Raw genomic sequence first — 22,952 nt, forward strand, 5'->3', positions numbered from 1 at the left:
GCGATTTCTTTTTTTTTTTTCTTTTTTTGAGATGGAGTATCACTCTGTTGCCCAGCCTGGAGTACAATGGTGTGATCTTGGCTCACTGCAACCTCCACCTCCCGAGTTCAAGCAATCCTCCTGCCTCAGCATCTCGAGTAGCTGGGACTACAGGCACGCATCACCACACCCAGATGATTTTTGTATTTTTGGTGGAAATGGGGTTTCACCATGTTGGCCAGGCTGGTCTCGATCTCTTGACCTTGTGATCCGCCCACCTTAGCCTCCCAAAGTGCTGGAATTAGAGGCATGGCCTGGTCACCATGGGGATTAAATATAACATCCTAACATCCACTGCACAGTCCATTGTTCCAGTCCTCACTCCTCCCACATGCTCTTCTTACTACGATATAGAAAAAATTCTACTTAGGGGGAATTTTAAAAACAAACTTTTCAACCACAGAAAATTTACTGTTCATGACAAGTCACCATGGACAGTAAGACATATAGAAAGACAATCTCATTTTCATGTCATTTATTTCAATTTCTCCTCTAGTATGATCTTGTGTACAGTAACAGTAGTACCGGAAAGCTTCCCATAACTCCTCAGATCATAGTTTATTCTTCCAGTGAGTATTTTCAGAGGCACTTAAGGGATATGTACTGCTAAAAATATTACTTTTTTTTTTTTTTTTGAGATGGAGTTTTGCTCTGTCACCCAGGCTGCAGTGCAGTGGAGGTATCTCGGCTAACTGCAGCTTCCGTCTCCTGGGTTCACTCAATTCTCCTGCCTCAGCCTCCCAAGCAGCTGGGATTACAGGCACCTGCCACCATGCTTGGCTAATTTTTGTATTTTTAGTAGAGACGAGGTTTAACCATGTTGGCAGGCTGGTCTCAAACTCCTGACCTCAAGTGATCTGCCCACCTCGACCTCCTAAAGTGCTGGGATTACAGACACGAGCCACCCACACCCAGCATATTCCCATATTTTCACATTTATATAGCTTCTTTGCAGAGTGGGTTTTCACATGTATAGTAAGACTTGTAAAATGGATGCAACATTTCACTTATTCTGTATTATCAAGATTTCTCTCCAGTATGAATTATCATTTATATTAAAGGATGAAATAATACATGTGTGTATGTATGTCTGTGCGTGTGTGTGTGTATATATATATATACATATATATGAAGGCATTCCCATATTTCTAGCATTCATAATGTTTCTGGCCTCTTTGAGATTACCATATATTGACACATGAGGCAGAAGTAAAGATTTCCCACATCTTACCTTCATAGGGTTTCTCTCTAATGCAAGTTGACTGACTTAGTAACACTGGAAGAATTCTTAACATGCCTTAAATTGATGAGGTTTCTTACCCATGAAACTGTCAGAAATTTCTGAAGGCTGTCCCAGATTTCTTATATATATAGGCTATCTGCCCATTGTGAGTTCTTTAATGTTGAGTTATTAAGAGGTATAAGTGAAAATCTTACAGCCTTTACATCTGTAGGGTTTTATACCACTGTGAATTCTCATGTGGATACTAAGTCCTAAGTAAATGTTTTATCACATTCCTTACATACAGAGGGTTTTTCTCCAGTGTCGATTATGAAGTGCTATGAAGGCTTGTGAAGTATTTTAAGGCTATCTCTCATTCTTACCTTCAATTGGCTTTTATGGTAACTTTTTGGTATTAAAAATAAACAATATGCTGGGTGTGATGGCTCATGCCTATAATCGCAGCACTTTGGGAGGCCAAGGCAGGCAGATCATGAGGTCAGGAGATCGAGACCATTCTGGCTAACATGGTGAAATCCCGTCTCTACTAAAAATACAAAAAATTAACCGGGCATGGTGGCACACGCCTGTAGTCCCAGCTACTCGGGAGGCTGAGGCAGAATTCCTTGAACCCAGCAGGCAGAGGTTGCAGTGGGCCAAGGTCGCACCACTGCACTCTAGCCTGGGTGACAGAGAGAGACTCTGTCTCAAAAAAAAAGAAAAAAGAAAAAAAAAAAAGAAAAAGAAACAATAGTAGAAGAAACAGGCTTTACCACGTCTCAGAACCAGATTTTTCTCCCAAAGGTGAGTTCTTACACTTTATTTTATTTATTTATTTATTTTTTGAGATGGAGTCTGGCTCTGTCGCCCGGGCTGGAGTGCAGTGGCCGGACCTCAGCTCACTGCAAGCTCCGCCCCCCGGGTTTATGCCATTCTCCTGCCTCAGCCTCCCGAGTAGCTGGGACTACAGGCGCCCGCCGCCTCGCCCGGCTAGTTTTTTGTATTTTTTAGTAGAGACAGGGTTTCACCGTGTTCACCAGGATGGTCTCGATCTCCTGACCTAGTGATCCGCCTGTCTCGGCCTCCCAAGGTGCTGGGATTACAGGCTTGAGCCACCGCGCCCGGCCGAGTTCTTACACTTTATAAGGTGTGAAGAACTACTACTCTCGCCTATTCCTTATATCACTGGGACTTGTGTCCATGTTAAATTCATTCCTATTACATAAGAAATGGAAATTCAGTGAAGGTTCTTCATATTCTTTACCTTCATATGTTTTGTTTCCAGATGAATTTAGATGTAAATACTAAGATCTGAGGAACACTTCAGGTTTTTTCACATGCCTTAGTTCTTAGATGTTTAGCAAGTGCTGAAGATTGAGTGAAGTTTTTCCCACATTTCTTACAATCATATGGTTTTGCTCCAGTGTGAGTTCGCATATGAACGTTAAGGCATGTGGAATACCTAAAGGCTTTCCCACATTCTTTACATGCATAAGGCTTTTCTCCTGTGTGCGTTCGCATGTGCATATTAAGATTTGTGGAACGAGCAAATGCTTTACCGCATTCCTTACATTCATAGCCCTTTTCTCCAGTGTGAGTTCTAAAATGGGTACTAAGGCCTGAAGATTGAACGAAAGCTTTCCCACACTGTTTGCATTCATATGGCTTCTCTCCAGTGTGAATCCTTACATGTTGACTAAGCATTGAGGAATTATTAAAGGCTTTCCCACATTCTTTACATTCATAGGGCTTTTCTCCAGTGTGTGTTCTCATATGTAAAACAAGTCCTGAGGAACGAGTAAAAGCTTTCCCACATTCCTTACATAAATATGGCTTCTCTCCACTGTGAATCCTTACATGTTTTGTAAGGTATGAGGAATGAATAAAAACTTTTCCACACTCTTTACATTCATATGGCTTTTCTCCAGTGTGAATTCGTATGTGTAAAATAAGTCCTGTGGATCTAGTGAAGGCTTTTCCACATTCCATACATACATAGGGCTTCTTTCCACTGTGAATTCTTGTATGATCAGTAAGGTATGAAGAATGGGTGAAGGCTTTCCCACACTCTTTACATTTATATGGTTTTTCTCCAGTGTGAGTTCTGATGTGTAATTTAAGTCCTGTGGATTGAATGAAAGCTTTACCACATTCTTTACAGACATAGGGCTTCTCTCCACTGTGAATTATTCCATGTCCTATAAGGTGTGAGGAATTACTGAAGGCTTTCCCACATTCCTTACATATATAATGTTTGTCTCCATTGTGAGATCTTCCATGTACCTTAAGGGATGACTGATAAAGAAAAGTTCTCCAACAATCTGTGCATTCACACAACTTCTCTTGTGTGTGAGTTTTATTCTGCCTAGTAAGATTTGAAAACTTGTTGAAGGCTTTTTCATGTTTAAAATACTTAGGCGTTTTCCCCTTAGCATGACTTTTCTTGTAAAAACTATAAGGAAAGTTGTTTCTTAAGGTTTTTCCACTCTGATTATCCTCAGAAGTTTTCTCGCCAATGTGAGTTCTCATGTGAGTCATAAGAAATGGGTGTTCACTGAAGACTTTTCCACAATGGTTAGAGTCATAGAGTTTCTCCGCAGTATTGCTTCTCTCCTGTTCAGATATAAAAGATGAACAAAGAATTTCTCACATTCAGTATGGTAACAGAATTTCTCCTCAGTCACAACATTTATGCATTGGAAATATATTTAAACATTTTAACATATCCGTTATATGTACAGAGTTCCAGCCCCATTTTTGAGTTAAGTTGAATAATAGGACAATGAGGCCACCAGCCTGCCTATATTCTCTGTGTTCACAGAGCTTCTTAGACAATCTGTCTGATATATATATATATATATATATATATATATATATATATTTTTTTTTTTTTTTTTGAGACGGAGTCTCGCTCTGCCACCCAGGCTAGAGTGCAGTGGCCGGATCTCAGCTCACTGCAAGCTCCGCCTCCCGGGTTCACGCCATTCTCCTGCCTCAGCCTCCCGAGTAGCTGGGACTACAGGCACCCGCCACCTCGCCCGGCTAGTTTTTTGTATTTTTTAGTAGAGACGGGGTTTCACCGGGTTGCCAGGATGGTCTCAATCTCCTGACCTTGTGATCCACCCGTCTCAGCCTCCCAAAGTGCTGGGATTACAGGCTTGAGCCACCGCGCCCGGCCTGATATATATATTTTTTATTTTTTATTAGTTTTTCTTTTTTTTGAAAAAGATTCTCACTCTGTTGCCCAGACTGAAGTTCAGTGGCATGATCGCAACTCACAGCAACCTCTGCCTCCCGGTTCAAGGGATTCTCATGTCTCAAACTCCCAAGTAGCTGGGATTACAGGCATGTGCCACTATGCCCAGCTAATGTTTGTATTTTTAGTAAAAACAGATTTTTGCCATGTTGGCCAGGCTGGTCTCCAAATCCTGGCCTCAAGTGATCTGCCTGCTTTGGCCTCCCAAAGTGCTGGGATTACAGGCATGAGCCACAATACATCTGAGAAATATTTAGACTAAATTATGGGCTGGGCACAGTGGCTCATGCCTATAATCCCAGCACTTTGGAGGCCAAAGCAAGTGGATTGCTTTGAGCTCAGGAATTTGAGACCAGCCTGGACAAAATGGTGAAACCCCATCTCTACAAAATAAATAAATAAATAAATAAATAAATAAATAAACAAATAAATAAATAAAATCAGCCATCAGCCAGGCATGGTGGCTCACGTCTGTAGTCTCAGCTATTCAGGAGGCTGAGGCTGGAGGATCATTTGAGCCCAGAAAACAGAGGTTGCAGTGAGCCAAGACTGCACCACTGCACACCAGCCTGAGCAACAGAGTAAGACCTTGTCTCAAAAATAATAATAGAGCCGGGCACGGTGGCTCACGCCTGTAATCCCAGCACTTTGGGAGGCCGAGGCGGGCGGATCACAAGGTCAGGAGATCGAGACCACAGTGAAACCCCGTCTCTACTAAAAATACAAAAAATTAGCCGGGCGCGGTGGCGGGCGCCTGTAGTCCCACCTACTCAGGAGGCTGAGGCAGGAGAATGGCGTGAACCTGGGAGGCGGAGCTTGCAGTGAGCCGAGATCGCGCCACTGCACTCCAGCCTGGGCGACAGAGCAAGACTCCGTCTCAAAAAAAAAAATAATAATAATAATAATAAAGTAAAATAAATTATGCACCAAAAACTGAATAGCTGAGTTGTATGTTTGTGGATGTTCATTTGTGAGATCTCTGAGAAGAAACATGTTTATAATAAGTTTAGAGTACTTCCCATATTCATGATATTCAGAGAATCTCTTCAGACTCTGTTTTCTTTGGGTAAATGCCATTTTCCTCATATAATTTTAATGAATATTGTGCTTCTTGTCCTAGTGTGGAAGATTTCATCCCTTGGAAATCTTACCAATTGTATTCCATTTGATGATCTTTCTGCAGAAATATCTTGCAGCAGTGGGGAGCCTTTGGTTTTGAGTTGCAAATCCAATTCTGAAATAAAGTGAAAGATGCAGCTTGGGAGAAAAATTGTGGAATAAAGTCGTTTAAAAGCCTATGGGGCTGGGCGTGGTGGCTCATGCCTGTAATCCTAGCACCTTGGGAGGCCTAGACAGGCAGATTACCTGAGGTTAGGAGTTCAAGACCAGCCTGGCCAACATGGTGAAACACTGTCTCTACTAAAAATACAAAAAATTAGCCAGGTGCAGTGGCGTGTGCCTGTAATCCCAACTACTTGGGAGGCTGAGGCAGGAGAATCACTTGAACCCAGGAGGAAGAGGTTGCAGTGAGCTGAGATCCGCCACTGCACTTTAGCCCAAGCTATAGAGCAAGACTTTGTCTCAAAAAAAAAAAAAAAGAAAAAAAAAAAAGCCTAAAGAACAGAAATAGCATAATCCAATGTGGCAGAGTGAAGAACTCCAGAGCTCTTTCCTACCACAATATAACTAATGAGTTCAGAAAAGCTATCAGAATCAACTGTGCTGGGCTGGGTGCAGTGGCTCATGCCTATAATCCCAGCACTTTGGGAGGTCAAGACAGGCGGATCACTTGAGGCCAGGAATTCAAGACCAGCCTGGCCAACATGGTGAAGAGCTGTCTCTACTAAAAATACAAAAATTGGGGCTGGGCGCGGTGGCTCAAGCCTGTAATCCCAGCACTTTGGGAGGCTGAGACGGGTGGATCACAAGGTCAGGAGATTGAGACCATCCTGGCAACCCGGTGAAACCCCGTCTCTACTAAAAAATACAAAAAACTAGCCGGGCGAGGTGGCGGGTGCCTGTAGTCCCAGCTACTCGGGAGGCTGAGGCAGGAGAATGGCGTGAACCTGAAAGGCGGAGCTTGCAGTGAGCTGAGATCCGGCTACTGCACTCCAGTTTGGGCGACAGAGCGAGACTCCATCTCAAAAAAAAACCAAAAAACAAAAAACAAAAATTGGACAGGTGTGGTGATGTGCACCTGTAATCCCAGCTACTCAGGTGACTGAATCACGAGAATCACTTGAACCCAGGAGGCAGAGGTTGCAGTGAGCCAAGATCACGTCACTGAACTCCAGCCGGGGTGACAGAGTGAGACTCTGTGTCAAAAAAAAAAAAAAAAAATATATATATATATATATATATATATATATATGTATATACACACACACACATATATACACACACACACATCCATATATATACACACACATACACATATACATATATACACATACATACACACACACACACACATATATATAGCTAAGTGAAAGAAGCTAGACAGAAAAGGTTACATTGTATGATTCCATTTATATAAGATATACAAAAAGGGTAAATCCATAGAGAGACAAAGCAAATCAGTCTTTGCAGGGTGACTGGGGAGTGACTGCTTGATGGGTACATGATTTCCCTTTGGTGTGATGGTAATGTTTTAAAACTAGGCCAAGCACACTGGCTCATGCCTGTAATCCCAACACTTTGGGAGGCAGAGACAGGCGGATCACTTGAGGTCAGGAGTTTGAGACCAGCCTGGCCAACATGGTAAAACTCCATCTCTACCAAAAAACACAAAAATTAGCCAGGTGTGGTGGCACATGCCTGTAGTCCCAACTACTCAGAAGGCTGAGGCGAGAGAACCACTCAAACCCAGGAAGCTGATGGAGGCTGCAGTGAGCTGAGATGGTGCCACTAGACTCTATCCTGGGCAACAGAGAGAGATTCTGTCTCAAAACAAAAAAAAAAAAAAAAGAAAAGAAAAGAAAGAAAGAAATGCTTTGAAAGTAAAAAGAGCTGATAGCTGCACAACACTAAAATGGTAAAATTGTGTATATTTTACCTAAAAAAAGTATATGGCGCATTTGTAAATCTTTCCAAACACGCATAAAACATGATTAAAAAAAAGAGTGAAGCAAATGGAAAGATGGACTATAAAGAGTTTGGCTATGTCAGAAGTTTTGCAATGATAAAGATATGGTGTCAAAACTGTATTACTACACCTGTAATCCCAGCACTTTGCGAGGCTGAGGCGGGTGGATCACAAGGTCAGGAGTTCGAGAACAGCCTGGCCAACATAGTGAAATCCCATCTCTACCAAAAATACAAAAAATTAGTTGGGCGTGGTGGCAGGCGCCTGTAATCCTAGCTACTTGGGAGGCTGAGGCAGGAGAACTGCTTGAACCCAGGAGGTGGAGGTTGCAGCGAGCCAAGATCGGGTCACTGCACACCAGCCGGCGCAACGGTGCAAGACTCCATGTCAAAAACAAAAAAACTGTATTACTTATTATCCAAGTAATAATATGCAGAAAACTGAGGCTGACAGTAAGCAAAAAGATGGGAGAGACAAGAAAGCAATATGAGAAGGTGTTGGCAAAGGACCTACATGCATAAGATGGAATTTTCAAATAAGGCACACTAACCTTTCTGAGAACAGAAAAAAGGTTGAGAAGATCAATAGAAATGTAAAGATGAGGGGAGTTGAAGTTATCTAAGGAAACCAAATGGCCTCAGCCTTCTCAGGAAGAAAAGCATACCCTGAGAAGTTTGCAAAGTAACATTTCCAATGTACTGCATTTCTCGCAGGCCGGCACTGCTCTTCATAATACCATATCTGCTAATGAACTCACCCTGCAGGACTCCTGTCACTCCTGTCCTCAGCTCTTCCATTTGTTCCAATCCAGACATGAGACTGGGTTTGCAGAATTCAGACCCTGCTGGAGGGAAAAATGCATAAAAGAAGAGCCCCATGCAAGACATAACACCATGTCCTCGAATGGGGAACAAATACTTTTGCCTTCAGGGATTCTGAAGATGGTCAAGTGTAACTTTACAAACAGCAAACTAATCATACAACATTTCCAATACGTGCACTAAAACGATTTTTAAAATAGCAAAAATGTTGGCCGGGCATAATGGCTCATGCCTGTTACCCCAACACTTTGGGAAGCCAAGGCAGGCAGATCACTTGAGGCTAGGAGTTCAAGACCAGCCTGGCCAACATGGTGAAACCTCATCTCTACTAAAAATGCAAAAATTAGCAGGGCATGGTGGCATGGGTGTGTGGTCCCAGCCACTCGGGAAGTTGAGGCAAGTGAATTGCTCGAGCCTGGAAAACCAAGTCCAACTTCACATACACATTTAAAGTCTTAAAGTTTTTAATCCATACATGAAATAAACTCATTTACTTAAATCTTTATTTTCATGGGGAATCCTCTATGCCAGGGGTGTCAAATCTTTTGGCTTGCCTGGGCCACACTGAAAGAAGAATGGTCTTGGCCACATATAAAATACACTAACACTAACAATAGCTGATGAGCTACAACAAATGAAAAAACAGGTCTGTGCATAAATATCATAATGCTTTAAGAAAGTTTACAAGTTTGTTCTATAAACTAATGCCCAGGCCATGCACGTGGCTCACGCCTGTAATCCTAGCACTTTGGGAGGTGAGGCAGGTGGATCACCTGAGGTCAGAGTTTGAGACCAGCCTGGCCAACATGGTGCAACCCCGTCTTCACTAAAACTACAAAAATTAGCTGGCTATGGTGGTGGATGCCTGTAATCCCAGCTACCTGGGAGGCTGAGGCAGGAGAATCACTTGAACCCAGGAGGGGGAGGTTGCAGTGAGCAGAGACTGTGCCACTGCACTCCAGCCTGAGCGCTAGAGCCAGACTGTGTCTCAAAAAACAAAACAAAACAAAACAAACAAACAAACAAAAAAAACAAACCAGGAATGCCCACTGGCTAACGTCTATGCCTGTCTTGCTTACTTGCTTATTACAGTACCCGTTTGACAGCAAACATTCAAGAAACATTGATTTCCTAAAAGGGTCAGTGAAGAAATGATGCCAGTTTTACCTAGTATAATGAGATTCTTGTAGTTCTCCAACATCACATCTCTGTAGAGATCTCTCTGGGTTTGATCCAACAAAGTCCATTCCTCCTGGGTAAAGTCCACAGCCACATCCTCAAAGGTCACTAAGTGCTAAACCATTAAATACATGCTGCCTTCAGCTAAGTACCATCTTCTTTGATGTTCTGAGAAAAATGCATGAAGGACTAAGGAAGACTAGAAGCCTGCAGTACTCCCAGGCCTCAGGCCTCTTCTCCTCTATATAGATATTGTCTTGCAACTGCATCCAGTCACATGGACTCATCAGCATCACTGAAACATGACTAAACTGATCTTACTACAGCTTTACAATGGGTTCTTCTGGCCTCAGTCCTCCTCTATTTATAGCTGCAGTCTGCACTGAATATGTTGCAGCACTATGTAAAATCTAATAAAAATTGAAGTATCTCCACAGTGATGCAGAAATTCCTTCAGATTAGACAGCTCCATCCCCTTCTTACAATCTGTCATAACACTCAGCAAAACAATGAGCCAACAAGCATGATTGAGGATCAGAAACAATTAGTAAATATTGAGATAAAACAATAATTTCCATTGCAATCTCTGTATAACCTGAGATGGCATGGTTTCTAGAGAAATTCACTTGGGGAGTTATTTCCTGAGCAGGACCATCATTTCTTTAAGATGCTTGAATACATGATAAGGAGGTAAGGCTACCTGATGATAGCTACAAGCATAACATTTTGAAGTTAGGTCTTTCCTAACTTGCCTGAGAAGAATCCATCAGTAATCTAGCCACCAGCCTTGCCTCCTCGATGTTCCTCTGATGAAGACAGAAAGTGTCCTGGAAAAAAATGACCTTTGGGAAAAGAATAATAGCATGTCAGTTGGATATATCAAACAAAAAATATTTTAGGCTGGGCACGGTGGCTCACGCCTGTAATCCCAGCACTTTGGGAGGCCAAAGCAGGCGAATTCCTCGAGGTCAGAAGTTTGAGATCAGCCTGGCCAACACGGTGAAACCCCGTCTCCACTAAAAATACAAAAAAATTAGCAGGGTGTGGTGGCGCATGCCTGTAATCCTAGCTACTTGGGAGGCTGAGGTCGGGGGATCACTTGAACCTGGGAGGTGGAGACTGCAGTGAGCCGACACCATGCCACTGCACTCCAGCCTGGGTGACAGAGTGTGACTCCATCTTAAAAAAAAAAAAAAAAAAAAATAGAGCATTTCCATACCCTGCATCTCAGACATAGTATTTTCCCTGACATGCCTCCCAACTGCAATACCATTCTGACACTTAATACTCTAGTTGGGCCAGGCGGTGGCTCGTGCCTGTAATCCCAACACTTTGGGAGGTCGAAGTAGGAGGATGGCTTGAGGCCAGGAGTTACAGACCAGCCTGGGCAATATAGTGAGACCAAGTCTCCTCATTTAAAAAAAAAAAAAAAATATATATATATATATATATATATATATATACACACACACACACACGTATATACGAAAACAATACAAGAAAAAATACTCTAGTTGACTTTGCCTAGCAACTATCAGACAGTAAGGATTCTTTTGTATCTGGCTTTTTTCAGTCAGCATTATGCTTGTGAGGTGCACCCAAGTTGTTGTTTTCATCCACCTGTGATTTGGTTCATATCTTTGCTAAAGAATATGCCACAGAGGCCGGGCACGGTGGCTCATGCCTGTAATCCCAGCACTTTTTTGGGAGGCCGAGGTGGGTAGCTCACTTGAGGTCAGGAGTTCAAGATCAGCCTGGTCAACATGGTGAAACCCCATCTCTACTAACAATACAAAGAAAAATTAGCTGGGCCTGGTGGCTCGCGCCTGTAATCCCAGCTACTCGGGAGGCTAAGGCAAGAGAATCACTTGAACCAGGAAGGCGGAAATTACAGTGAGCCAAGATCGTGCCACTGCACTCCAGCCTGGGTGACAGAGCAAGACTCTGTCAAAAAAAAAAAAAAAAAAAAAAAAAAAAATCCACAGAAAGAAATATGCCACAATTCATCCATTCTGTGGATCCACATTTGAGTTGTTTCTAATTTAGGCTATTTCAAATAATATGAATAACTTTTACATTTACCCTGGCACACGTATGCATGTTGCATCACCAAGTCCATATTTAGTTGATACTGTTTAAAAATATGGCTGGGCACGGTGGCTCAGGCCTGTAATCCCAGCACTTTGGGAGGCCAAGGCAGGCGGATCACAAAGTCAAGAGACTGAGACCATCCTGGCCAACACAGTGAAACCCCGTCTCTACTAAAACTACAAAAATTAGCTGGGCGTAGTGGCGCACGCCTGTAGTCCCAGCTAGTTGGGAGGCCAAGGCAGGAAAATCGCTTGAACCCTGGGTATGGAGGTTGCAGTGAGCCAAGATCATGCCACTGCACTCCAGCCTGGCAACAGAGCAAGACTCCGTCTCAAAAAAAAAAAAGGTGTTCTCATCAGCAATGCATGCACATCTTAAAGAAGACTTGATATTGTCACTGACTTTAGTTATGCTTTATTTTATATTTTTTGTAGAGATGGGGTCTCACTATGTTGCCCCCAGCTGGTCTCAAACTCATAGCTTCAGGGGCTCCTCCTGCTTCTGCTACCCAAAGTGCTGGGATTACAGGGGTGAGCCACTGTTGCCTGGGCAACAAGAGCGAAACTCCGTCTCGAAAAAAAAAAAAAAAAATATATATATATATATACACACACACACACACACACACACACACACACGCACACACACGAGGGGAAAAACACCGAAACAAAACATGTCTCTCTCACAGTTAATACAACTGTAACTTCTGATACTGGCATAATGAAGGCTGCATGCTACTTCCTGGAAGCCCCTCCGTTTTGAAGCTCTTTGGGAGGTACGGACCTAGGAAGTGCAGCTGCTTTTCATCTCAAAACCAGCGGAGTATTGCTATTTTGCTTTATAACTGTGGCAATATTTGCTTTTATTTCTATAAACCTACAACTCCTGCACACTTGAAAAAGCATTTAACTGCTGAGCAATTTCTCAAATTTCAATAAGCGATGCCCGCCCGCCCCCCCAGCCAACAGCCAGAGCATCTCCTCGGTCCAGGGCTCACCGGAACGCACGGCAATCGCCTGGTCGGTGACAAGAGGACGCTGGGGCCCTTTTCCAGGACAGCGGAGATGCTTTTCCCTCTGGAGAAAGGACAAAAAGGTTGACTGGCTGATTTTAAACACAGGGGGCGCGGTGGTTGGAGAAAAAAACACGCCTCCACCGTGGACCCTGGGCCAGGCACAGACTGGTGCGGGCGCAGCGGGAAGACGCGCTCCGAGGAGCAGGCGGGGAGAACCCCAGTCTCCTGGTCCTGGTTGGGAGGAGGCGCCGCTTCCCCGGAGCAGCCGCGTTAGAACGGCGCGTCTCAGACCTAGCCGACGCCCGGGACGGCGCCCTCCGACCTTTACTCCGCCTCCCGCTAGGCCCTCCTGCCCGGCACTGCCTAGGTTGAGCCTGAGAGCCGGCTGAAGTGAAAATCCAGCGAGGAAGCAGCTGGAGAGCGCGGAATACGTATGGCGGCGCACCGTCTCGCACTTCCGCTTCCGGTTGCGCACCGCGTTAAGCGTAAGGGGGCCGAACCCCAACGGCTTTGGAATGAGGATGATGTGAAGTGCAGAGAAGAGCTGGGGCAGCCTCTTCGACACGCGGACAGAAAAGTCCCGTTTTCTCGCATCCGGGGTGGACCAGGATCCAGATCAATCTGTCGATATTGGGAACGACGCTGGCCAGGAAACCCAGAGCCAAAGGCGGGTCGGAGGCGGGGACCGGCGCAGGGAGCGGGGCTTGCCTGGAGGCGTCACCCAAGGCTTGGACTGCAGGCAGCGGGATGCTCATCGAGTGCTTTTCTTTTCTTTTTTTTCTTTTTTAGTTTTTTGAAGCGGGGTGCTCATCGAGTACTTTTCTTTTTTCTTTTTCTTTTTAGTTTTTTGAGATAAGGCACCGGTCTGCCGCCTAGTCTGGAGTACAGTGGCGCGGTCATAGATCATTGCAGGCCGGAACTTCTGCGCTGAAGCGATCCTTCCGCCTCGGCCTTCGGAGTAGCTTGGACCACATCCGCGCCCATGACGCCCAGCTAATTTATCTTTTTCTAGACACTCGGGTCTCACCATGTTCCCCAGGCTGATCTCGAACTCCTGAGCCTAAAGGATCCTCCCCCACTCGGCCTCCCGAGTAGCTTGGACCACAGGTGTGTGCCACCACGCCAGGCTAATTTATTTTTATTTTAATTTTTTTGTAGAGACAGGGTCTCTCTGTGTTACTCAGGCTGGTCTGGAACTCCTGGGCTCGAATGATCCTTCCACCTTGGCCTCCCAAAGTGCTGGGATTATAGGCCTGAGCCACCACCCTAGGGAATTCTTTTCTGCAGGATTTTCTCCGTGTTTCTTCAACCTTCGGCGGGGATATAAACGTATTTACAAAGATAAGCCCCCTGTAGTCCTAGGTACTGCGGAAGAATCGCTTGAGCCCAGGAGTTCGAGACTGGCGACACCCTGTTTAAAAGATTAACCTGATGGGGCTGGTGGCGGTGGCTCACCCCTGTAATCCCAACACTTCGGGAGGGCGAGGCGGGCGGAACACCTTAGGTCAGGAGTTTGAGACCAGCCTGGCCAACATGCTGAAACCCCATCTCTCCTAAAAATATTTTTAAAATAGCCGGGCGTGATGGTGGGCCCCTGTAATCCCAGCTACTCGGGAGGCTGAGGCAGGAGAATTGCTTGAACCTAGGAGACGGAGGTTGCAGTAAGCCAATACAGTTCTACTGTACTCCAGCCTGGGCGACAGAGCGAGACTCTGTCTCATAAGTAAATAAATTAAAAAGATTAACCTGTTAATCCATAAAATGATCTATGCCTCTGATACATTCAGTTCCTTCCTTAGGCCTTTAGTTTTGTTGCGATACAATTATCACAGCATACAACTAACCTGTTTAAAGTATATTCTTTTTTTTGTATATTCATATATTTGTGCATCAATTATCACAATCAATTTTAGAACATTTTCATGACCACAAAAATAAACCCTAGCCATGATCACCCGATCCACTCATCCAGTCCCACTACCACCCCCAGAGTCCAAAGCAACAACTAATCTTTCTGTCTGTATAGATTGCTCCTGTAGATATTGCCTGTAGAATTAGAGTATAAAACGTGGGTTTTGGCTTGTTTCGTTTATATTTTCAAGGTTCATCCAAGTAGCATGTATCAGTACTTAATTATTTTTACTAAATAAGATTCCATTGTATGGCTGTATCGTAACAACAGTTGTTGGATATTGGGTTTTCTCTCTCTCTTTTTTTTTTTTTTTTTGGCTTTTATGGATAATACAGGACATCTTTTAAGCAGTGGTCAAAGGAAACTTCATATTCCTAAACACTTTTGTCAATAAAAATGAGAATAGCTGGGTGCAGTGGCTCACACCTGTAATCCCAGCACTTTGGGAGGCCGAGGCAAGTGGATCACCTGAGGCCAAGGGTTTAAGACCAGCCTGGCCAACATGGTGAAATCTGATCTCTACTAAAAGATAACAAAAATCAGCTGGGTGTGGTGGCGTGCACCTGTAATCCCAGCTTCTCGGGAGGCTGAGGCAGGAGAAACACTTGAACCTGGGAGGTGGAGGTTGTAGTGAGCCGAGATGGCACCACGGCACTTCAGCCTGGGCAACAGAGCGAGACTGTCTCAAAAAAAAAAAAAAGAATAAAATATAAATTCCCAGCTCAAAAAATAAAACCTGGAAAACAAATATCAATGTAAATAAAAATGGAAAAAGGTTTATTTTTTATTTCAATAGCCTTTGGGAAACAGGTGGTTTTGGGTTACATGGATAAGTTATTTAGTGGTGATTTCTGAGATTTTGGTGCACCCATCATCTGAGCAGTGTACACTGTACCCAATGTGTAGTTTTTTTTTTTGTTTTTTTTTTTTTTTTTTTTTTTTTGAGACGGAGTCTCGCTCTGTCACCCAGGCTGGAGTGTGGTGGCCAGATCTCAGCTCACTGCAAGCTCCGCCTCCCGGGTTCACGCCATTCTCCTGCCTCAGCCTCCCGAGTAGCTGGGACTACAGGCGCCCGCCACCTCGCCCGGCTAGTTTTTTTTTTTTTTTTGTATTTTTTAGTAGAGACGGGGTTTCACCGTGTTAGCCAGGATGGTCTCGATCTCCTGACCTCGTGATCCACCCGTCTCGGCCTCCCAAAGTGCTGGGATTACAGGCTTGAGCCACTGCACCCGGCCCCAATGTGTAGTTTTTTTATCCACTTTTATCCCTCACCCTCCTCCTACCCTTCCACCGAGTCCCCAAAGTCCATTCTTTCTTTCTTTCCTTTTTTTTTTTGGTTTTTTGTTTTTTTGTTTCTTTTGAGACGGAGTCTCACTCTGTTGCCCAGGCTGGAGTGTAGTGGCATGATCTTGGCAACCTCCACCTCCCAGGTTCAAGCCGTTCTCTTGCCTCAGCCTCCTGAGTAACTGAGATTACAGACATGCACCACCATGCTCGGCTAATTTTTGTATTTTTAGTAGAGATGGGGTTTTATCATGTTGGCCAGGCCAGTCTTGAACTACTGGCCTCAAGCGATCCGCCCATCTCAGCCTCCCAAAGTGCTGGGATTATGGGCATGAGCCACTGCACCCACCCAAAGTTCATTATATCATTCTTATGCCTTTGCATCCTCATAGCTTAGTTCCCACTTGTGAGAACATATATATGGTTTTCCATTCCTGAGTTACTTCACTTAGAATAATGGTCTCCATCCAGGTTGCTCAGAATGCTATGACTTTCTTGCTTTTTATGGCTGAGTAGTATTATGTGGTGTATATACACCACATTTTCGTTATCTCCTTATTAGTTGATGGGCATTGAGGCTTGTTCCATATTTTTGCAATTACAAATTGTGTGCTATAAATGTGTGTGCAAGTGTCTTTTTTTTTTTTTTTTTTTTTTGAGATGGAGCCTCACTCTGTTGCCAGGCTGGAGTGCAGTCCTCTATCTTGACTCACTGCAACGTCCGCCTTCCGGGTTCAAATGATTCTCCTGCCTCAGCCTCCCGAAGAGCTGGGACTACAGGTGCACACCACCGCGCCCAGCTAGTTTTTGTATTTTTAGTAGAGACGAGATTTCACCATGTTTGGCCAGGATGGTCTCGATCTCTTGACCTCATGATCCACCCGCCTCAGCCTCCCAAAGTGCTGGGAATACAGGTGTGAGCCACCACGCCCGGACTGTTTCAGACATTTTTAAGACTATGTCACATTCATTTAAAATACTATTTTTTCCCCATTGAATTATTTTGACACCCTTGTCAACCGTCATTGAACTGTAAATGTGGGCTTAGAGGTTTTAAATGGAGAATTATACCAAACCTTCCAAGTTCAGATATTCCCAGTGCTCCATAATTTAAGAACAATGAAAATGAAGAAACACTTCCTAATTCCTTTTATGAAGAAAGTAAATCATTGATATAAACTGTGGCAGAGGCTGGGTGTGGTGGCTCACGCCTGTAATCCCAGCACTTTGGGAGCCCAAGGCTAGTGGGTCACCTGAGGTCAGGAGTTCAATACCAGCCTGGCCAACATGATGAAACCCTGTCTCTTTGGGAGGCCGAGACGGGCGGATCACAAGGTCAGGAGATCGAGACCATTCTGGCTAACACGGTGAAACCCCGTCTCTACAAAAAAAATACAAAAATCTAGCCGGGCGAGGTGGCGGGCGCCTGTAGTCCCAGCTACTCGGGAGGCTGAGGCAGGAGAATGGCGTAAACCTGGGAGGCGGAGCTTGCAGTGAGCTGAGATCCGGCCTCTGCACTCCAGCCTGGGCAACAGAGCGAGACTCCGTCTCAAAAAAAAAAAAAAAAAAAAAAAAACCCTGTCTCTACTAAAAATACAAAAATCAGCCGGGTGTGGTGGCACGTACCTGTAATCACACCTACTCAGGAGGCTGAGGCAGGAGAATCGCTTGAATGCAGGAGGCGGAGGTGGCAGTGAGCTGAGATCATACCATTGCACTCCAATGGTGACAGAGCGAGACTCCATCTCAAAAAAAAAAAAAAGTAGACTACAAAAAATGAAAAATTGCAAACCAATATCAATTATGAATATGGATTCAAACATGCTATATTAGCTTTTAGCAAATAAAAGACAAGACCACATTAAGAAAATATCCCCAAGTGAAATTTAGCCTAAAGCAGCAATATTAGTGCAGTTATTAGAAAATCCATTAAATAGTCCAGGTGCAGTGGCTCATGCCTGTAATATCAGTACTTTGGGAGGCTGAGGTGGGGGTTGCATTGCCCAAGCTCATGAGTTCCAGACCAGCCTGGGCAACATGGTGAAACCCCATCTCTACAAAAAAGACAAATTAGTCATGTGTGATGGTGTGTGCCTGTAGTCTCAGCTACTCAGGAGGATGAAGTGGGAGGATCGCTTGAACCCAGGAGTCAGAGGCTGCAGTGAACTGAGACCGACCACGCCCCTGCACTCTAGCCTGGGTGATAGAGCCAGACCTTATCTCAAGAAAAGAAAAAAAAAATCTGTTGAATAATACACCATATAAATACATCTATGAGAACAAGTCATGTGACTTTCTCCATGGATGCTGATGAAGCCTTTGGAAAAAAATTCAACACTCATTTATTATTATGGTTATTGTTGTCAGAGATAGGGTCTTCCTATGTTGTGCAGGCTGGATCAAACTCCTGGGCTCAAGGGATCCTCCTCCCTCAGCCTCCTTAGTAGCTGGGGCTATAGGTATGCAACACCACACCCAGTACAATGTCCATTATTGACATCAGCACTCCAGAAAAATAGAAATTAGTGAATACTTTCTTACGATGATTACCTATACCTATAGCCAAGTGTGTATGTGTGTGTGTGTCTGTGTGTGTGTGTGTACTGGAAGCATTAGCTAATGCAGTTCAGTAAGAAAAAGTAATTTGAAACCTAGAATTGCAGCTAGGCAAGGTGGTTCACACCTGTAATCACAGCACTTTGGGAAGCTGAGGCGGGAGGATCACCTGAGGTCAGGAACTTGAGACCAGCCTGGCCAACAAGGTAAAAACCCATCCCTATTAAAAATACAAAAATTGGGCCGGGCGTGGTGGCTCAAGCCTGTAATCCCAGCACTTTGGGAGACCAAGACGGGCGGATCACGAGGTCAGGAGATCGAGACCATCCTGGCTAACACGGTGAAACCCCGTCTCTACTAAAAATACAAAACACTAGCCGGGCGAGGTGGCGGGCGCCTGTAGTCCCAGCTACTAGGGAGGCTGAGGCAGGAGAATGGCGTGAACCCGGGAGGTGGAGCTTGCAGTGAGCTGAGATCCGGCCACTGCACTCCAGCCTGGGTGACAGAGCGAGACTCCGTCTCAAAAAAAAAAAAAAAAAAAAAAAAAAAAAAAATTGGCTGGGCGTGGTGGCTCATGCCTGTAATCCCAGCACTTTGGGAGGCCGAGGCGGGCAGATCACAAGGTCAGGAGATCGAGACCATCCTGGCTAACACGGTGAAACCCCATCTCTACTAAAAATACAAAAAGTTAGCCAGGTGCGGTGGCGAGTGCCTGTAGTCCCAGCTACTCCGGAGGCTGAGACAGGAGAATGGTGTGAACCCGGGAGGCGGAGTTTGCAGTGAGCCAAGATGATGCCACTGCACTCCAGCCTGGGCCATAGAGACTCTGCCTCAAAAAAAAAAAAAAAAATTAGTCGGACATGGTGGCACGCTCCTGTAATCCCAACTACTCAGGAGGCTAAGGCAGGAGAATAACTTGAACCCGGTAGGTGGAGGTTGCAGTGAGCTGAGATTGCACCACTGCACTTCAGCCTGGGCGACAGAGCAAAACTCTGTCTCAAAAAAAAAAGAAGAAGAAGAAAAAGAAAAGAAACACAGAATTGCAAAAGAAGGAAACTATCTGTTTTTGCAGATGATGTGATATTATATATGGAAAGCCCTAGAGAAAAAAATAATAAGTTAACAGAATGTGAAATTGCTATCTAAAAACCAATGGCATTCATCTACCAGTCAAAAGCCAGTAAGGTGATGTAATAAGATAAAACTTATGTAGAATAGAAACATAAAGATACTTAGATTTAAACTTATCAAAAAATGTGTAACACCTACATGAAGAAGCTTTAAAACAAACACTCTTGAAAGACACAAAATAGACTTGAACAAATAGAAAATTCCTTGTTCTTCTATAAGATGACTTAACATCATATAGATAGCAATTCTTAACAGGTTAACTCAAAAATATAACAATCCCAATAAAAAGCTACCAAACTTATTAATGGAGTTATGTAAATTATTTTTAAAGTTCATATGGAAGCACAAACATCTGATAATACCCCAGAAAACTCTGAAAAACAAAAGTGGCAATGCCCTACAGATATTAAGACATACTATAAAGCCTCCATAATTAAAACTGTGGATAGGAACAGGAAACAGACAAATGGGATAAAATGGAATATCTAGAAATAGATCCAGGAACATATGGGAATTCAGTTCAGAAAGGTGGTATTTCAGATCAATTGGGGCAAAAATGCAGTTTGCAATGAAAGGTGCTAAGACTAACTGGTTAGCCATCTGGAAAAAGACAAAATTACATGGATAACTCCCACCATTCACAAAATAAACTCCAAATGGATCAGGGAACTAAATGTGAAAAACAAAAATACATGCATATGTAGGGTATGTGAATGATTTTTGGGCGATTAACGAAAAAGATGTGACCACAAGGTGGCAGTGGCACACTTGGACAGTGCCTTGAGGGGTTTGTGTGTGGGGTCCCTCGTAGCATGAGAATATCCAGAGGCTACAGAGTTGGAGGTCACTACTCAGAACGGGAGGAGAGCAAGAGAACTCCAGGGAGAGAATGGGAGTTGAGAGGGAGCTTATGTGCTAGATGAAGTTGCTTAGCAGCCTAGTGGGAAGTTTCTAAATCAGAAAGCTCTGAAGAGCAGCAAGGGATTAGGGTCCTTTTTATAGCTGGAGGGTTTATCTTCTCCGTGGCCATCAAATGGTTGGCACAATGTCACCGGGGTATGCAGAGGAGACAGGCCCTAAAGAACTAAAAATCTGCTTGTTTGAGCTATGTTTAAAACAATTGATTCAGGATCATTAAAAAAAAAAAAAGAAGAAGAAGAAAGGAAGGAAGGGAAGGAAGGGAAGGGAGGGAGGGAGAAAGGGAGGGAGGGAGGGAGGGAGGGAGGAAGGAAGGAAGGAAGGAAGGAAGGAAGGAAGGAAGGAAGGAAGGAAGGAAGGAAGGAAACACACACACACGCACACAATTGGATGGCCAAGCATGGAGGCTTGCACCTGTAATCCCAGCTACTTGGGAAGTCAAGGCAGGAGGATTGCTTGAACCCAGGAGTTTGAGGCTGCAATAAGCTGTGATCCTGCCACTGCACTCCAGCCTGGGCAACAAATCAAGACTGTATCTCTAAACAAATGAACAAACAAACAAAAACTAAAACAATTAGATGTGGAAAAACTTGAGTTTGGGGCTGGGCGCGGTGACCCGGCCTATAATCCCAGCACTTTGGGAGGCTGAGGTGGGCAGATCTCGGTCAGGAGATCGAGACCATCCTGGCCAACATGGTGAAACCCCGTCTCTACTAAAAATACAAAAACTAGCTGGGCATGATGGCACGTGCCTGTAATACCAGCTACTTGGGAGGCTGAGGCAAGAGAATCCCTTGAACCAGGCAGTCGGAGGCTGCAGTGAGCCCAGATTGTGCCACTGCATTCCAGCATGGCAACAGAACAAGACTCTGTCTAAAAAAAAAATTAAACAATTGGATGTGGAAAAACTTGAGTTTGGGGCCAGGTGCAGTGACTCATACCTGTAATTTCAGCACTTTGGGAGGCCAAGGTGGGTGGATCACCTGAGGTCAGGAGTTCGAGACCAGCCTGGCTAACATGGTAAAACCCCATCTCTACTAAAAAATTTAAAAAAAAAATTTTTTTGTTTTTGTTTTTTTGTTTTTTTTTTTGAGACGGAGTCTCGCTCTGTCGCCCAGGCTGGAGTGCAGTGGCCGGATCTCAGCTCACTGCAAGCTCCGCCTCCTGGGTTCATGCCATTCTCCTGCCTCAGCCTCCCGAGTAGCTGGGACTACAGGCGCCCGCCACCTCGCCCGGCTAGTTTTTTGTATTTTTTTTAGTAGAGACGGGGTTTCACCGTGTTAGCCAGGATGGTCTCGATCTCCTGACCTCGTGATCCGCCCGTCTCGGCCTCCCAAAGTGCTGGGATTACAGGCTTGAGCCACCGCGCCCGGCCAAAAAAAAAAATTTTTTTTTTTTTTTTTTTTTTTTTTTGAGACGGAGTCTCGCTCTGTCACCCAGGCTGGAGTGCAGTGGCCGGATCTCAGCTCACTGCAAGCTCCGCCTCCCGGGTTCACGCCATTCTCCTGCCTCAGCCTCCCGAGTAGCTGGGACTACAGGCGCCTGCCACCTCGCCCGGCTAAGTTTTTGTATTTTTAGTAGAGACAGGGTTTCACTGTGTTACCCAGGATGGTCTCGATCTCCTGACCTCGTGATCCGCCCGTCTCGGCCTCCCAAAGTGCTGGGATTAGAGGCTTGAGCCACCGCGCCCGGCCCAAAAAAAAAAATTTTTTAAAGCCAGACTAAAACTTGAGTTTAACACTGGCAACTATTGTGAGTAATGGTGCTATGAACATTGGTGTACAAATATTAAAGAAGATCTGAGAATATCTTTACATTTCAGGGTGATCCTCAGCACAAAGACAGCCTATATCAACCAACCAACCAAAACAATAACTGAAAAAGCCCAGCAAACACTGGACAAAGAAGACAATCTTCTTTCCAGAGTTACCATATTATCAGATTCAAATGTCCAGTTTTTAACAAAAATCTCAAGGCACACAAACAGGAAAATATGGCCCATTCAAAGAAAAAATAAATAAATAAATAGAAATTTTTCCTGATGGTAGATCTACTAGAGAAGGACTTTAAAACAACTGCCTTAGAGATGTTCAAAGAACTAAAGGAAGACATGGAAAAACTCAAGAAAATGATGTATGAACAGAATATAAATAACAATACAGAGATAGAAAACCTAAAAAGAAACCAAGAAGAAATTCTAGAGCTAAAAAATACAACAATTAGGCCAGGCACGGTGGCTCATGCTTATAATCCCAGCACTTTGGGAGACCAAGGCGGGCAGATCATGAGGTCAGGAGATCGAGACCATCCTGGCTAACACGGTGAAACCCTGTCTCTACTAAAAAAAAATTACAAAAAATTAGCCAGGCGTGGTGGCAGGCACCTGTAGTCCCAGCTACTTGGGAGGCTGAGGCAGGAGAGTGGTATGAACCTGGGAGGGGGA

The 22,952-nt window shown here is 44.4% G+C and overlaps 1 protein-coding gene across 25 annotated transcripts in view; it reads right to left on the reverse strand.

Annotated features, from left to right (window-relative positions):
• Positions 1-2,079: 2,079 nt before the first annotated feature.
• Positions 2,080-22,952, reverse strand: part of ZNF846 (zinc finger protein 846) — a 32,523-nt gene continuing 11,650 nt past the window's right edge. For 4 of the 25 annotated variants that reach the window (XM_065536248.2, XM_045381224.3, XM_045381225.3 and 1 more), the window contains exons 2-6: positions 10,355-10,444; positions 9,591-9,675; positions 8,360-8,446; positions 5,669-5,751; positions 2,501-3,874 (exon numbers count right to left, since the gene is read on the reverse strand). In XM_065536248.2, the coding sequence (XP_065392320.1) occupies positions 2,585-3,874; positions 5,669-5,751; positions 8,360-8,446; positions 9,591-9,675; positions 10,355-10,369 (1,560 nt within the window). In that variant the 5' untranslated portion in view covers positions 10,370-10,444 and the 3' untranslated portion in view covers positions 2,501-2,584. Of the gene's footprint in view, positions 3,875-5,668; positions 5,752-8,359; positions 8,447-9,590; positions 9,771-10,354; positions 10,445-10,821; positions 11,013-12,690; positions 13,144-17,530; positions 17,650-22,952 lie in introns of those variants that run through there. The other 21 variants (XM_045381216.3, XM_045381215.3, XM_045381218.3 and 18 more) reach the window with 16 other exon arrangements.

The sequence above is a fragment of the Macaca fascicularis genome, chromosome 19 (genome assembly GCF_037993035.2).
Source record: "Macaca fascicularis isolate 582-1 chromosome 19, T2T-MFA8v1.1".
NCBI classification, from domain to species: Eukaryota; Metazoa; Chordata; class Mammalia; order Primates; family Cercopithecidae; genus Macaca; species Macaca fascicularis.